This window comes from Metopolophium dirhodum, chromosome 5 (genome assembly GCF_019925205.1).
Source record: "Metopolophium dirhodum isolate CAU chromosome 5, ASM1992520v1, whole genome shotgun sequence".
NCBI lineage: Eukaryota > Metazoa > Arthropoda > Insecta > Hemiptera > Aphididae > Metopolophium > Metopolophium dirhodum.
This window is the reverse complement of record NC_083564.1, coordinates 2,122,712-2,138,062: the sequence shown is the minus strand read 5'-3', so window position 1 is coordinate 2,138,062 and position 15,351 is coordinate 2,122,712. Positions and strand designations below refer to the sequence as shown.

The 15,351-nt window shown below is 31.9% G+C and overlaps 1 protein-coding gene across 3 annotated transcripts in view; it reads left to right on the top strand.

The window, feature by feature from the left end:
• LOC132944327 (uncharacterized) overlaps nt 1-15,277 on the top strand; it is a 74,181-nt gene extending 58,904 nt beyond the window's left edge. For 2 of the 3 annotated variants that reach the window (XM_061013610.1, XM_061013611.1), the window contains exons 4-12: nt 27-289; nt 1,170-1,387; nt 4,304-4,459; nt 5,705-5,939; nt 6,147-6,362; nt 6,921-7,194; nt 9,665-10,159; nt 12,459-13,193; nt 14,922-15,277. In XM_061013610.1, coding sequence (XP_060869593.1) covers nt 27-289; nt 1,170-1,387; nt 4,304-4,459; nt 5,705-5,939; nt 6,147-6,362; nt 6,921-7,194; nt 9,665-10,159; nt 12,459-13,193; nt 14,922-14,930 — 2,601 coding nt within the window. In that variant the 3' untranslated portion in view covers nt 14,931-15,277. The remainder of the gene's footprint in view (nt 1-26; nt 290-1,169; nt 1,388-4,303; nt 4,460-5,704; nt 5,940-6,146; nt 6,363-6,920; nt 7,195-9,664; nt 10,160-12,458; nt 13,194-14,921) is intronic. The other variant, XM_061013612.1, reaches the window with a different exon arrangement.
• Nucleotides 15,278-15,351: the final 74 nt, after the last annotated feature.

The following is a 15,351-nucleotide window of genomic DNA, read 5'->3' as shown; positions in this document are numbered from 1 at the left end:
AATTTATATTTTATTTTTAATTTAAGATACTTGATCATGCGGGCAAAGGTAACGCCGCAACAATTACTTCTAAGAAAGAAGTACCAGGATCGTATTGTGGTGAAATTGAACAACCGCAAACGTTTTTGTCGGAAACGAGTTCAGTTCGAGTTATTTTTCAGACAAATAACTTTACAGATCAAACTTATTACAGTTTCGATTCAAGAGCTGAACAGGAAACTCAAGTTTACTTACGATATGGCCAGCATCCGGAACTCTATCCAAATAGAAGAGGATTGTTGAACCCTGGGTTAGAACAATATCAATTAGATATTTTATATATTTTGTTTCTTTAAAATTATCAGTGTTTGTGCTATGATAAAACATCTGACATCAGATGCTAAAAAATTACGTGGATATTCAAATTTTTAGTATTAGTAATCAAAAATTATAAGTTCAAACGCTCATAAAAAATTAATGTTCCGTTTCAGTAAACTTTGTTTTTTGTTAAAGGTAGAAAAACTTGTTTGGAATTTTCTATAAAAAATTTTAATGTTAGCTAAAAAAATAAAAACTTTTTTGAATTTTTAACTGAAAATTTGTAAATTATTTGTGTTTGAATTTCTAATATTAGTTCAAAATACGATAAGATATTCGTAACTATAAATTAAGAAATATGTACCTATTATAACAACTCGAGGGCCCTAGAAAAAAACGAGCTAAGTTTATAATAATTAATTATTAATGATAAGGAAGTACACTTTGTGAACGATCAATCACGGTGAAACTTCGAATCGCCAAGAGTTGAATGGTAAGAACTTCGAATTGTCAACTGTTGGTGGCTGGTTGTCTAATGCCTAGTTCACCCTACATTTTACTTTGAATAACGCTGTGGGTACCTACCTACCTAATTACATTGTTTTTCTTCGAATTTCCTTTACCGAGCATTTTCTTCGAATTACCCATAGTTTCGAACTCTTAAAGGTTTAAACTTTAAAATAACAATTGTAGGTGAATCAATAATTATAAATATTGTATGTTTGTATAATACATGTATAGACGTATGAATGAAAAGAAAATTAATACATTTCCAACAATTACAATTTCTAACTTATAATAATTAGTATGCATATTAAATACCCGCGTATATTGCACACTAATTTTCTGTACCTTATTTAAATTGATTAAAGGAGCTATTGTGATAGGACATTTAAAGAATGTCGACTGCAAACGTGTTATGTCCAAAGTCCAGCGTACCCAGGAGTGTATCCAAGAAATCTCAAGTGCAATTATTGGCTGAACACTAAAAATCCGTTTATCCGTCTGTACATACAAAATGAAGAATTCAACGTGGATGGTCAGCGATGTGAAAATATAATCACATGCCCTATGAGACCGATCACTTCAGGTAACCATACAATAATAAAGTTTTTATTACAACTATCTATTCACAATTATACAATATTTTTAGTAATAAAAAAAGGTGGGCAAGTTGATGTCGCTCTGCTGACTGCTGTACAGTAGGTTACAAGTGGGTCCATCGGCGTAACTAGAGGGGGCTAGGGGGGGGGCTTAACCCTCCCGTATTAGTATTTAGCCCCCCTAAAAGGTTTTACTTTTCAGCCCCTCCTTATAGGCTCGTAACTAAAACCCAAATCCTTACGAAGAAAAAAAAATGTTTAAAATAATTAATAGGTAATGATTATTATATTATAATAATATAAAATATAATATAATATACGTGGATGTACCAAGTACGAATTTATCGTAAATTGGTCATAGTTTTCGCGGAAGAAATGTGTGTGTTGTGTATAACTTATCTGCTTATTGCATATTAGCTTCAAGCTTATATAACGTCCCTATGGGCTATGGCCCATCATAATATTGTATATTATTTTATTATATTTAAATAGGTACCCTTATTGGCATACCTACCTATTCTTATAATATAGTTATAATAGTTGCATCGTACTGTGTGATCAAAAGTAAAAATTCTCAGTAGTTTTCAAAAGCACCGGGAAAAACTAAAATAAATTAAGGAAAACCCGTAATTTTTACGCAAAATCAATAATGGCTGTAGAATGAAGTACATGAAATTTTCACTGAATGTTTATACCTTAACATTGTATTAGTATTTTCCTCACACGATACAATTTTCAAAACGTTTAACTTGTTTAATTGTTTCTATAAATATCAATAAAATGTTGTTAGTTAATAACTTAATACAAGACTCCTATTATATTGTTACAATAGCAGTTGAAAAATATTAAAAATACATAAGTCACAATTTTCTTTTTTATAAGCATTTAAAGTTCGTATTTTGACACAATACGTAAAAACGATGAAAATGTGAAATTTATTTTAAGTTATAAATTCGTAAAAATTGTTCTTTTTAAATCTAAGATTTGAAAATTTAATACAAGATTGCTCATACGTTTGTCTTCCTTTATCAAAAAAAAAAATGTCTACAAGAAAGTCAAATAAAACTGTTGTGAGTGTTTGAAGTATAGATACTTGATTTTACCAAAGTTGTTGTGACTATTAAATTTCAGTGACGCTGATTAGGGGGGTGTGGGGGGCTTTGCCCTCCACGGTGTATTTTACACTTTGGTTTTCTAGGACTTGTAACTATTCAATCCTAGTTACGCCAATGAGTGGGTCACTGTAATGAATTGTGCTAAATTCGAATTCAATAATATAATATCATTGTATAAGAAAAACGATTCTGAGCGAAGACGGTCAGTCAGCCTATGATATTATACTATGTATATTTGATGATATTATTGTGAATAAAGTAATTTATATTTGACCTTAAAATTTTAATCCTTAGCTATAAAAGTTGAACATTTTATACATTTTTAACTGCTAAATAATTAAATATAATTAATTTGTAAATTTTCAATTTGATAAATTTCGTCAAAAATTGAACTTTAAATGATTATAAAAAAAAAACATGCATATGTATTTTTAATATTTGACATCTGCTATTGTTACAATATATCAGCAGCCCTATATTAATTTTTCATTCATTTTGATCCAACAAATGACATTTTATTGATAAATTTTAGAAAAAAAATTAAAAAATGGAAATTTGAATTTGTTCGCAATTTTCAAAATTGTATGGTGTATAGAAAATGAAAATATAAACATAATATGGTGTAAATTGCATGTATCTACAGTCATTCGTTTTTAATTTACAACAAAATAAGAAAATCGCTACATGAGAAATCGAGTGAATATCATTGTAATATCAATATAATATAATATCTAAAATAAAGGTTGGAAAATATTAAGCTTCCGGAAAAAACGATTTTGAACGGGTTTGACTCATACAAAAGTGGCGTAGTAGAAATCTTAGCATTGATAATATCCACTTTTTTCACAATTTTTTGGAAAACTATTAGGACAATTTAAAAATTACATTTTTAATTGGTACCAACTTGTTTTGTTAAATTAACAAATTTATATAGAAATTAATCAAAAATTGTTTTCTGAAAAAACCGTCAAAAAAACGCATAATTAGCATACGATAAATAAAAAATAATGATTGTAAAACTAATATCTAGCGATCCACTGAAAGTATAATAAAACATATCATTAAACCAATAGCGCATTTATTTTTATTCTTCATTTGGTCCTTAACTTAAGGACCTTAACACGTCTAGGGATTTAAATACCTATTAATAATAATATTTGTATATTATCACAATAATTGTTATTTTTTCTCTAACCATTATAATATGTATTGACTGTTTATCAAATGTTGAAGGCCAATTATTGTTGTATTGCTGCTGTACATCTTAATGAGAATTAGTTCAGTTCATTTGAATGCATGTTTTTTTTTTGCTAAGAAACATAAACAAAAATTGGAATTAAAATGTCATCATTTAATTTATGTCCGTCCACAAAATTCCTAATTTTAAATTAAACCGCATATTTATGAAAATATGTATATTCAAAATATAAATGGCATGATCATAGGTATTTCATTATAATATTAATTAAATACATATGAAATAATGGTTTCATTTCAAAAGCAAAAATTGAATTTATTTGCGGTTTGATAGCCTATCGGTACCTACATAATACGATATTATATTATAATTAAATATTCAACCAGCAGTAAAGATAAAATAAATAAAATTATAGTAGAATACGAGTATTGTTTGTGCCCTTTGTGGTATTCACAATGTATTATTGAATGCCGTCAGAGTTATAATAAATTATACGTTAGTGACAATGCATTAATATTTCTATAATTTTCAATGAAAATACATTTATTAACTGCAGTATGCTAATATCAAACGATTAAAATATGTTAAAGGAGCTGAGTATTGCCCGTATGATTATATAAAAATATATGACGGTAAAAACGCATCAAGCCCAGAAATTGGGACTTTTTGTGGAATGGGCAAATTTCCCCATTCAATTGTCGGTACGAGTGAAGACTTATTTGTGGAGTTTGTAACATCAACAGCAGGTACGGTTTTATTTATAATTTTTTATAATAATCTATATCGAGTCTTGACAGTTACAATTAAAACGGTTAAATCAGTAAAAGTTATTTTTTATTTAGTAATTAGATATGTCATGTGTATTTACTATGTCAGCCAAGTACCTATAATATTATGGCTACTTTATAGTTGAGTATGAAAATTCTAAATAAGATTTGCCGATTTTATAAACTTTATTGTAATTATTTCCGTCAATTTATTGTCCGTAGGTATTTTTAAATATACCTTCATAAAACTCTCATTTTCACTGATGGAGTATTAAATCTTTCAACGCATTATATAAACCAATTGTATACTAATATTATATATTATATATATATACACCTATGGGTGCTATATGAGTAATAGTTTTAAAATTAGTATTCTTAAAGTTTACGAGTTATAAAACGATAAAGCAAAATATTACTATCCACCTAATCGTTTATTTTACATTCTCTCACCTTTATAGTGTATAAATTACGACTATTTAAATTTAATAAAGTGGGTGGAGAGACAAAATATGTATATTTATATACTAGATATATTATACTATATAGCTAGGCGTGTATTGTACAATATGTAGTAAATTAAATTAATATATTATCCTTTTCCTTTAAAACTTTAGATTAAATGGCAATAGTTTGGGACCTAACTTGAATTTGTTGTTCACTTAAACATAATAATCAAGTCGAGAAAGTTATAAAATATTTACATATAAATAATATGAATAATGGATAAGAATGTTAAAATGTAATAAAATTATATGCATTTACAAATTATAGCTTTACAAATTATACATAGGCATTAGGTATATTATATAGTTTAATTTCTTAAAAAAACTCGAAAACTATTAGTTTTTAAAAGGTTAAAGCAAACATAGCCAACTATACTACAATATGAAATAATTAATTAATGAAAATAATTTTATTATTGTTTTATGCGGAATCTGCAATAGTATAGGTATACAGATTATAGATACCTATATATCTATATAGTCTTAAAAATCTAAAAATCATTCAAAATTTTACCTATATAACACCTACCGGCTACCAAATATTCATATTATATTTATTATTATAGGTGCCTACCTATTTCTTGGTTGTTAATTTATTATGCATAATTTTTTTATATTACTATTTGTGTAAATACTTGTATGTTACATACTAATAATAATAGCTTATAAGTGTTAGTAAACTTATTCCTGATTATTTTATTTATTTATTTCAATATAGGCCCGCTTTTAAATACTGGCTTTCATTTTAACGTTGGTAATATGCCCGGCCACATGCAGACCGCCGGTGACAAAAACGGTACTTGCGATTGGATTTTATCGAGTGAACATCTGAGCAGAGATCACCACACCGAAGGGATATTCATGTCGATCGCTCACTGGTATCCTCCGCACACGTCTTGCACTTATCATTTACTTGGGCTGCCGAATCAAGTAGTCCGAGTTTATTTTCCCAGGTATGTCGACTTGCACTAAATATTGTACCTACGGAATAATTTTATTTTGAACGACAATTATTCATTACCTATACCTATTATATTATTATTTATTATTATTGAAACCGATGTTCGCCCAGCCGGTTACGTCATAATGTTGTTGTTTTCAATAGTATCTAATAATATCTACTGCAGATGTGACCTTAAAAATATTTGATCAAATTATAGCTTTCGAGTAAATAGCATCGAGAGTCCTGTGAAGAGCGACTGGACCGGCGACTGCGGGGAAAGCTTAACCCTCTACGATGCCGCGGAACCAGACGACACGAAAATCATTAAAACGTTTTGTGACACGTTTTCTAAGCCGGCCGAAAAACACGATTTCATATCGACGGGAAATTCCATGTTTATCCGATTTGAAAGCAAGACCGGCAGTTATTCGGGGTGAGAATAATGAATATTGTATAGGTATATAGTTGTTGATCTACAGATACTATACAATAGTATGATGATTAATATGTATGTATATATAATATAATATATTCATAATTGTTAATATTCCTCGTTGGGCTTATTACGCGCAGTGGGTGACCGTTGTAAAATACATTAAATTATTATTGTACCGGAAAGTGGCGGAAACGGATCACTCAGTAGTGGTGAATCTTCACGAGTAGTCTATATCTGCGACGCCGCACGCGATATACTATTATCATAACAATTGTACAATATAAGTGTATTGAGAACAAATAAAGAATATGGGTCGAGAGGCTACTCCCCTGTCCCCATTTACAGATAAATCCTAATCGGTGACAGGTATACGATATAAAGAAAGTATTACTTAAATTTGAACAAAAAATTTATTTGCTACAACATACACTCAAATCGAATCTGTAATATAAAAATAAACCTATCGGTTTATTATTAGAATATGCCAACAGTAAAAATCAAAGTTATTTTTTTTAATAAAGAAAACAATACACGACGGGTGTAATTCTTTTTTAGGTCGTCGTTGTATTATTGGGCTCACTATGACTTTTTCAACGACACGAAATTCGGTACTGCGATACCAGATACAGTGTGCGACGAAGAATTCGTTAGTTGGAAACCATCGTCGGGGTATTTCAGATCACCGGTGAACACACTGGTCTACAAACGACAAGGGACGGTTACGGATCCTGATGCTAAATCTCAACCAATTATTTGTCGTTATAAATTTACAACAGACGTGCGGTTGTTTGCCCGCATTGTATTGAGAATTGAGTCTATTAAATTCAAGGTATTTATTTTCGTTGAATACATTTTATATAATTTGAATTGTATACCTACATGTCGTATAATAATATAAGTACCAAAAAAAAAGAAATGTATACAGTACATTATTATAAACAGTCGAGTTGCGATTACTGGAAGTTGAAGGGGGATAAAAATTCACTTTGAGATATTTATCATTCGAGATATTTAACTAATTTATAGGGGAAACATTTTCTAGGGTAATAAAACACAATTCGAGTTGTTAAGTTTTCGAATTATCGAGGTTCCAGTTATCATGACTTGACTGTTTATTACAATATTATATATTATACAAGGTGATTCACCAAAAATGATCATCTATTTTTTTTTTCAATAAATATGAAGTTATTCAAAATCTTATTTTTGGTATTCTTAAACAAATAATACAGGTACATTTAAGTTCAAGACCATATTTTATAATTCTTGAAATTATATGTACTACTTGAGGAGCGTCATGTGGAGAGATACAAGTTTCTGTTTGTCAAATGACAGCCCCCCCCCCCCCCCATTTTTACTATAAATTATTTAGCGTATTTTTTTTTGAAAATGTTGACGTATCAAAATCAAAATTAGAACGAGTACCTAGTTTTTGTGTTTGTGTACTGAGATAATAATAAGTCCATCATGATAATGGGTTTAGAACTATGGAAGATATGGGGGCTGTGGGTATTTGAATATTTAGTAATTATAATCTCTCAACATGTGATATTTTTGAGATCTTCTCATCCACGTCACTTCAGTTGCGTCGGGAGAGGGTTCATCACTTTCAGATGTTATCTCTTTAAGGCTTCAACTAGTGGATCAGTTTGAAGTGCTACGTCCAAGATTAGAAGGATATTGAGGTCTTTATGTAGGGGTATATTCTAGCATTATAATTGTATGTATTATCTATTATGGTTATTACCAGGGCTCATGCATTTTCATATTTCTTCGGATGTTGTTACATATTTAAAATCTAATTTGACACAAAATTCGTGTCAAAATACAAACAACTCAAATCCAAAAATTATTAATGTTACGTATGTTTACATAATATATTAAATTATTGAATTTAATTGATATTGCTTACTTATTTAAAAATTGTATACATATAAATGCATGTTATGTTAATAAATCGACAGTTAAAAAAAATATAATTTTTAGAAAAGACCCTTCATGACGCATCCCTTTATTATAATTTGGGCATCATTACTTTGAAATATTCCCACTATGGATTTAATAATTATTTTTATTGTGTAGAATCTACACAATAAAAATATCTACACTGTAAATATTTAACGTTTAACTAAAAAATTTAATTTTATTTAAATTTTTGAATACCTAATTATGCAGTTTTAGGTTTCTAAATCTAAACATATGTAGCACTATAACACCTTATGTCCCCATTGTGTCCGTCTGTCCGTACGTTAATAACCACTTAGCAGTACATACTACTACATATTTACGATTGTTAATATTTAGGCATTATTTCATTATTACTGTAAGTACATTTCATTTCTTTCATTCTTACTGTAAGTTCATTAATTGTATACGGAATTATAATTTATTGAGTTTGTATTAACATAAGCTTAGAAACTGGGAATTTAGCACGCTTACAGAATCAATTTTCCTAACTTGTTTGAAGATTAATCCTATTTAAAATTTAAAAGCATATTTCATGAAATAAAATAAGCAATTGTAATTACATTTCTTTAAGATGTTTTTAGTGATAATTTAGAAGTTTCTGTTTTTTATGGAAACTCCTTGTCGAGTCACTCATCTAAGGGGGTGGTGGACCATGCCACGAGCGATCTAAAATATATAGTAAAATGAATAAGTTCTCGGTGTCGGGGAATCTAAAGATGTTAAGTCAGATTTTGACATCGAGAGGTTTCAAAACATTCTGGTATAAAAAAAAAATTGATCTTTTTTCGGAAATAACAAACTTCGGTCAAACTCTGGTACCTACGTCTTCATTATCGCTATGGAATTGTTTTACTTCTTCCTGTCAAAACCGACATTATACCCTTTTATGGTTTACACTGTACCAGCATATTGTGTCAAAACGTTTTTTGTACTTATTGAGGCGTACCTATATAGTATCAGTTGATAAGGAAATTAATTTTTGTCTCACAGTTCATTACATAATACTCGTATACGTAATGATATTAAAAATATCGTATATACTTAACGCGAACAAACGACGGGTGGTCGATTCCCAGCGAACATTATTCGATTCCAATTTCCAGTATATAATCAAATATATTTATCATACAAGTGCCTGAAAAACAAATAAATACTAAAATACGGAATACATATTGTACGCGACGCTTTATACTATTATGTTTGTACGGTCAAGTGAAACATTTCATACGCATTGTAATGGCATATAATATACTAATATTGCGATTACATATACCATTAACCGATTTGAACACATTCGACTTTTACACATAGTGCGTACATTATGTTTACAGGACCACAATTATAGGACGCCCGTTGAAAAGGACAACGACTGTTGGTACAGCGAACGCGACAAGTTACTGGTATGGGAGCCGGAGGAAGTCGACGCAGGTTTCGGGCTGAACCGGACGATTATCAATCAATCGAACACGAACAACGGTCTGTGTTTGTTCGGTAACGTAAACAAAACGAGAACAACGCCGTCGGACCCGCACGCGGGCGAATTAAAATTCGTCTCGTCGGGCAATTCGTTGAACGTCGAGTTGAATCTAAACCCCCTGCACGCGGCCATGAGCTATTTCAAGTACGACGTGCCGTTGTTTGAGGCCAGATACGAATTCGTGCACGGTCCCCTGTGCGGCCCCTCCGTCATACAGCCGGTCGACGAAGGCGAGCTCGTGTTCCCGCGGTTCGACGCCATGGGATTTGTAGAGCCGCCGAAAACGCTCGAATGTATTTGGGAGATACGCGTTCACGAGGACCGGGATTTGTGGTTACACTTTAATCAGGTAACTATTGATTATAACGAATCTAGGTCTAGTGTTAGAAAGTCATGTGTTATAAGGTCAGATATTATGATATTAAGTGTCATAAAAATCAAATGTTATAAAAAATATTTCTCATAAAAATCATATGTCATAAAAGTTATGTACCTATTATAAAAATTACAGTAGATATAAAAAATTGAATTAACTATATATTATGTATGAATTAAAATGTTAATGTTAAACAATTTTTAAAAAAGGAATAATTGTAAAAATGTTTAAAATTTTAAATTTGAAGCAATTGCTTTAAGAAATTCTTTTATATCATACTCAGGGTTCTGTTCTAATCGTTTACATATATTTTGTAGTCGGATATTTTGGTAGTTTGTATTTTTGGAAATGGACGTTGAGTTTGTTATTAAGCGTTTTACGGTTACTTCTGTTTCTTTCTGCTCTTTTTGTATTCCTCGGATAACAAATAAAGATAACATTTAGCTAAAACGATTAAACGATAAAGAACATGTATGTATGTAGGTACTCTAATAATATTATATTATAACACATGATTTTTATGAGAAATCCGTTTTATAACACATGACTCTTATGAGACTTAAATTTATAACACATGATTTTCGAACACTTGACATAGTACCGATTATAACATAATATAGTACCTATCTAAATATATATTGTATCGTGAAATCCATAACATCATAACATAGGAGGCAGGTACCTTTAACGGTGTCGGATTTGGCGGGGGCGCAGAGGGTGAAATGCGAACGGGTCTCGAGGGCGAGGTTGTTTTAGAGGTCTCAGGTTTTCTAACTTTGTTAGGAAATAAATATTATGTATTAACAATATTTGATTAATGATTAGTGATCGAGAAAAAAAGAATTTTGATAAATTACCAGCACCCGTATACTGTTATGGAATCAGTGAACACCCTACTCTCGAGTCTTGAGTCAATTTAAAGGAACACTTGAGACATGAGTACGTCTATAGTTGAAATGTTTTCATTTTTAAATCCATCTTTACTTTTATAGTTTGATCAAACACCGAAAAATATTTGATTAATGCATCATATTTATATTTATAAATAGCTATTTTTTTTTTTATAAGGAGCTTCCAATATAATATTGTAGTTTCACCACAGACCATATAAAGTTAGTCTGTGCTTTCACCTAGGGCTCTAGAGACTTTAATTCGATACTGGATAGTGGGTACCTATATACCTATATTATTATATTATACCTACTGTTCACCTAACAATTCATTCGGTATTGACGCTACAGTCACGGTGACCGGAAATATAGTCCCGTTCATGGGTTCATTTTCAAAGTTGAGTGATTATTATAATATTCAAACTTTTTTATTTAAATTAGACCGAAGTCCGTGTAGATGATCTTAAGATGTGTATAAGTTATATTGTTTGCCAGATGAGTGCTTAAAAATTTGCCTCCCTAAATTGCAGTCGCCTGGATAAGTTTCCTGAGAGGTTGAACCGCCTCTTATATGTAAATACGGTACTTCATTTTACAGTGTTCATACAAAGCGAAAATATAAGTCAGTCACCAGCATTGTCGTGTTCTACACTTATACCTCCCACACTCATTAGTCGTTATACGCGCAAATTCGACCTCGGCGGTGCGAACCAAATAATTTATAGTTTGTAATGAAAACTATAATTTAAGTCACTAAAAACCATAACAATAATTTAAACACTATATGCAGAGAAGTTACGTAAATCTACTATACACGTCGATAAGCATTTTTATAAATCCAAGAAAAAATATATTTTTATGATTATATTTAAAACTACTTTAGTACGGTCAATTTATTTAGATTTTAGTTCCTATTATAGCCTAGGTAGGTAGTTGTTGAGTAAAAATGAGAAGTTTGGTATTACCTTATGATCAGTGATCACTACCGTACTTATATATCATACCAGTGACGAATTTGACAGATAATATGAAGATAAAGATGGCCATCTTGGCCCCACTCCCCTTTTGGTTTGGTTACTCTCTTTTAATAGGTTCGAATTATTAGAAAATAATAATTTTATGGAAAACATTATTAAAGTTTTAAAATATATTATATAACAATAATAAAATAGTAAAAAAAAAAGTATATTATTATGACACTTGGTTAGTCTTCTAGAGCAGCAAGGAATATGATAACAATTTTTTTACGTTGTCCCCACACTCTTTGATATGAACCACTACTGACCTAATATATATATAATTATTAGGTTGGTGGGTACACTGTAAAATCAATATAATATAGGTGTTATTAATACTATTCTGAAATACAATGTAACGCGCAGGTGAACTTCGTGACGGACGACTGTCAGGACGGCCGGCTGGAGGTGTACTTGCCGTCCAGGTCGGTGGACTACCCGTTCATGTCGGCGTGCGGACACAACGCCACGGCGCTCAAAGACCTGCCGCTGTTGACTTCCAAGGACGTCGAAGAGGCCGCCGACAAGTCGCCATCGACGGCGGGCGGCGCGGAGGCTCAGCGGCACGACAATCGGTCGCGGCGGCGGCGGCGACAGCGGCGGCGCTACGTGCACGTCAGGTTCGTGGGCAACGCTTACCCGCACAAGGCGCAGTTCAAGATCGCGTGGTCCGAGCTGAGCCATTTGCCGCGGAACCCGGACGGAACGCCGCGCGCCGCCCGGCGGACGTCAGACGCCGACGACGAGTGCGCGTTCCTGTGCCCGGGCGACGAGCGACTGTGCCTGCCCACCCGGGCTGTGTGCAACGGCGTGGTCAACTGTCCGGGTGCGCCCAACGACGAATCGCCGGCCACGTGCGACCGCTGGAACCACGGGTCCGCTGCGTCCACAGACGCCGGTGGCCGCGGTGCCCCGGCGGCCGTCGCGCTGTTCGTTGCCGTCACCGCGGCCATAGTCGTCTTCGGCGCGGCCCTGTTCGCGGCCAGCACGTACTGTCGCCGCCGCCGCCAGCTGCTTCGAAGTGGCCGACCCGCGGTGTCCGGTCGCCGAGCGATGGCCGCGAGTGGCAGGTCGACCGACCGCATATATTCTACGGTAACGGTACAACGTTATCACATATTAATATGGTATATTATTAGGTATAATATCGTAACCACGTGGTAATTTGTCGGATCGTGATTGGGAGGGGGAGGGGGCCGTGGCTTATTTGGGATTTTTTTCTTGTGGGGAGAGGGCTCATGCGATGAGGACTTTTTTGGTCTTCTTCGTTATAAAATCACACGAGTAACAAGATGGCTGCGTTTTTTAGCACATTTTCCGTAACACTGTTTTGTATACCTACTGGTATGCCTATATACCTTATTATACTCGTATCTCATAAACATTGATTTGACGATATGTCTTAAGTAAGTAAAAAAAAAAAAAATTGTGTAACGAAAAAAATGCAACGGTTTTTGGTGCACTTTCCAATTTGAAATTTGAACCATAGCTTCCTTATAATGGTTTCATGCAAAGTAAGAATTTTGGAGTTAAGATTCATCCCTCTCCATCCCTTTTGAATATTTACAAATATAAAATTGTATTTAGTACTTTTCCTATCATATTCCAATACTTACATTTATTTGTTGATATAAATTAAAAATTCAAGATCAGAACATAAGACATATTAATGATCTTATATTTTTCAAAAAGGCAGACTTTTTTGCCTCTTTAAGAATTCTTTTTTTATTTCGAACCTTCAACCTTAGGTCGTCTCATTTTAAACGGTTATAAAAAACACCAAGTAGGTATGTAAATATAATTTTATAAGAAACACTCACAACACGCACAAACCTCATCTGACAACTTTTCTTACAACTGCAATAATTATTAATCATCTCTCACATCCATAATATATGAGTATATGAGTATATGACATGTTATGTGTAGATAAATTATTGAAAATAAATTACATCAGTCGTTTAATTAATACCCATGCAATTTGCGGGTTCTTAATTTATGAGTGTTTTTGACTCAGCTGTGGATAAAACAATTCTTGGATATCAATAGGAATAATTTCAATATACCTAACTGATGTAAATAGAGTATAATATTAAAAAGACATAAGGTATATAATATATACATATAAAATTATACCTATACGTCATATACCTCTTAAGTCCATAGTTATTCAGCAGTAATAGGTATCGAAATGAAAATTTACTACTGTTTTAATACTTAGTCACTATTTTTTTCTTTTTCGTGAAACAACGAAAAGGATACCCAGAACCCGTACTATAAACAGGGTGGTGATCCTTTTGTCGTGAACCAATCAATATTTTAGGAATTACAAGGAATTATTTATAAATTAAAACATACTTTTTTACATTTTTCTTCGAAAATCATTATATTGTTCCGAAAATAATTTTATTGACGAAATAAAATTTAACATATGGTTTTACACTCGCATATTCGTAATTTCTGTATTTTACTAATACATTTATCAAAATTATAATTTGAATTGGTTCAATTTAACTGTTCCACCCTGCGTATAGGTAAATAATACTCAAATAATATGTATAGATACGTATTATTACAGTATTAATGTAGTATCGGTAAATTAGTAAATAATCTATACACCCTGCAGGGCGTTTTAAAACACATTTTCTACGACTGCAATAGCTGTTTTGAAAACCCACGCAAATATCGTCGGTGGTTTTGTATTTTGACAGGGACGATAATTATAATAATATATTATTATTACTCTGTGAATAATATTAGGTACACGCCACTATCGAAATTATTTTAACATTGTGTTATTAATTATAATTTTATACTATAACTCCACAGGACTACTAGAGACGAATATAATCGGATAATCCTATGAATGTTTGCGGATCAACATCGACAATTCCCACACATACCTATTACCTACATGGCGAATTAATTAATCGCATATGATTATTACATCTTTTTTTTTTTTTTGTAATTAAGTATTTACTTTGATTAATGACAACGTATTTATATAATAATAGTGTGTACGCTACTCGATGTAATATTATTATATAATATCAATTAAATACGCTCATTTAATTGTCTCAATACCTACCTACCATGTAGATTTTAACTAAAAGTATTGTATAACGAACGCATAATATTATTGTTGTTGTATAATTATATTAAAATATATTCGAAAGTATAAGATATGAACAAGTCAATTTTATATTGTTATCCTCCGTCGACTATCTCTCTATCATCTAAAAAGTAAGTTGCCCAGGCA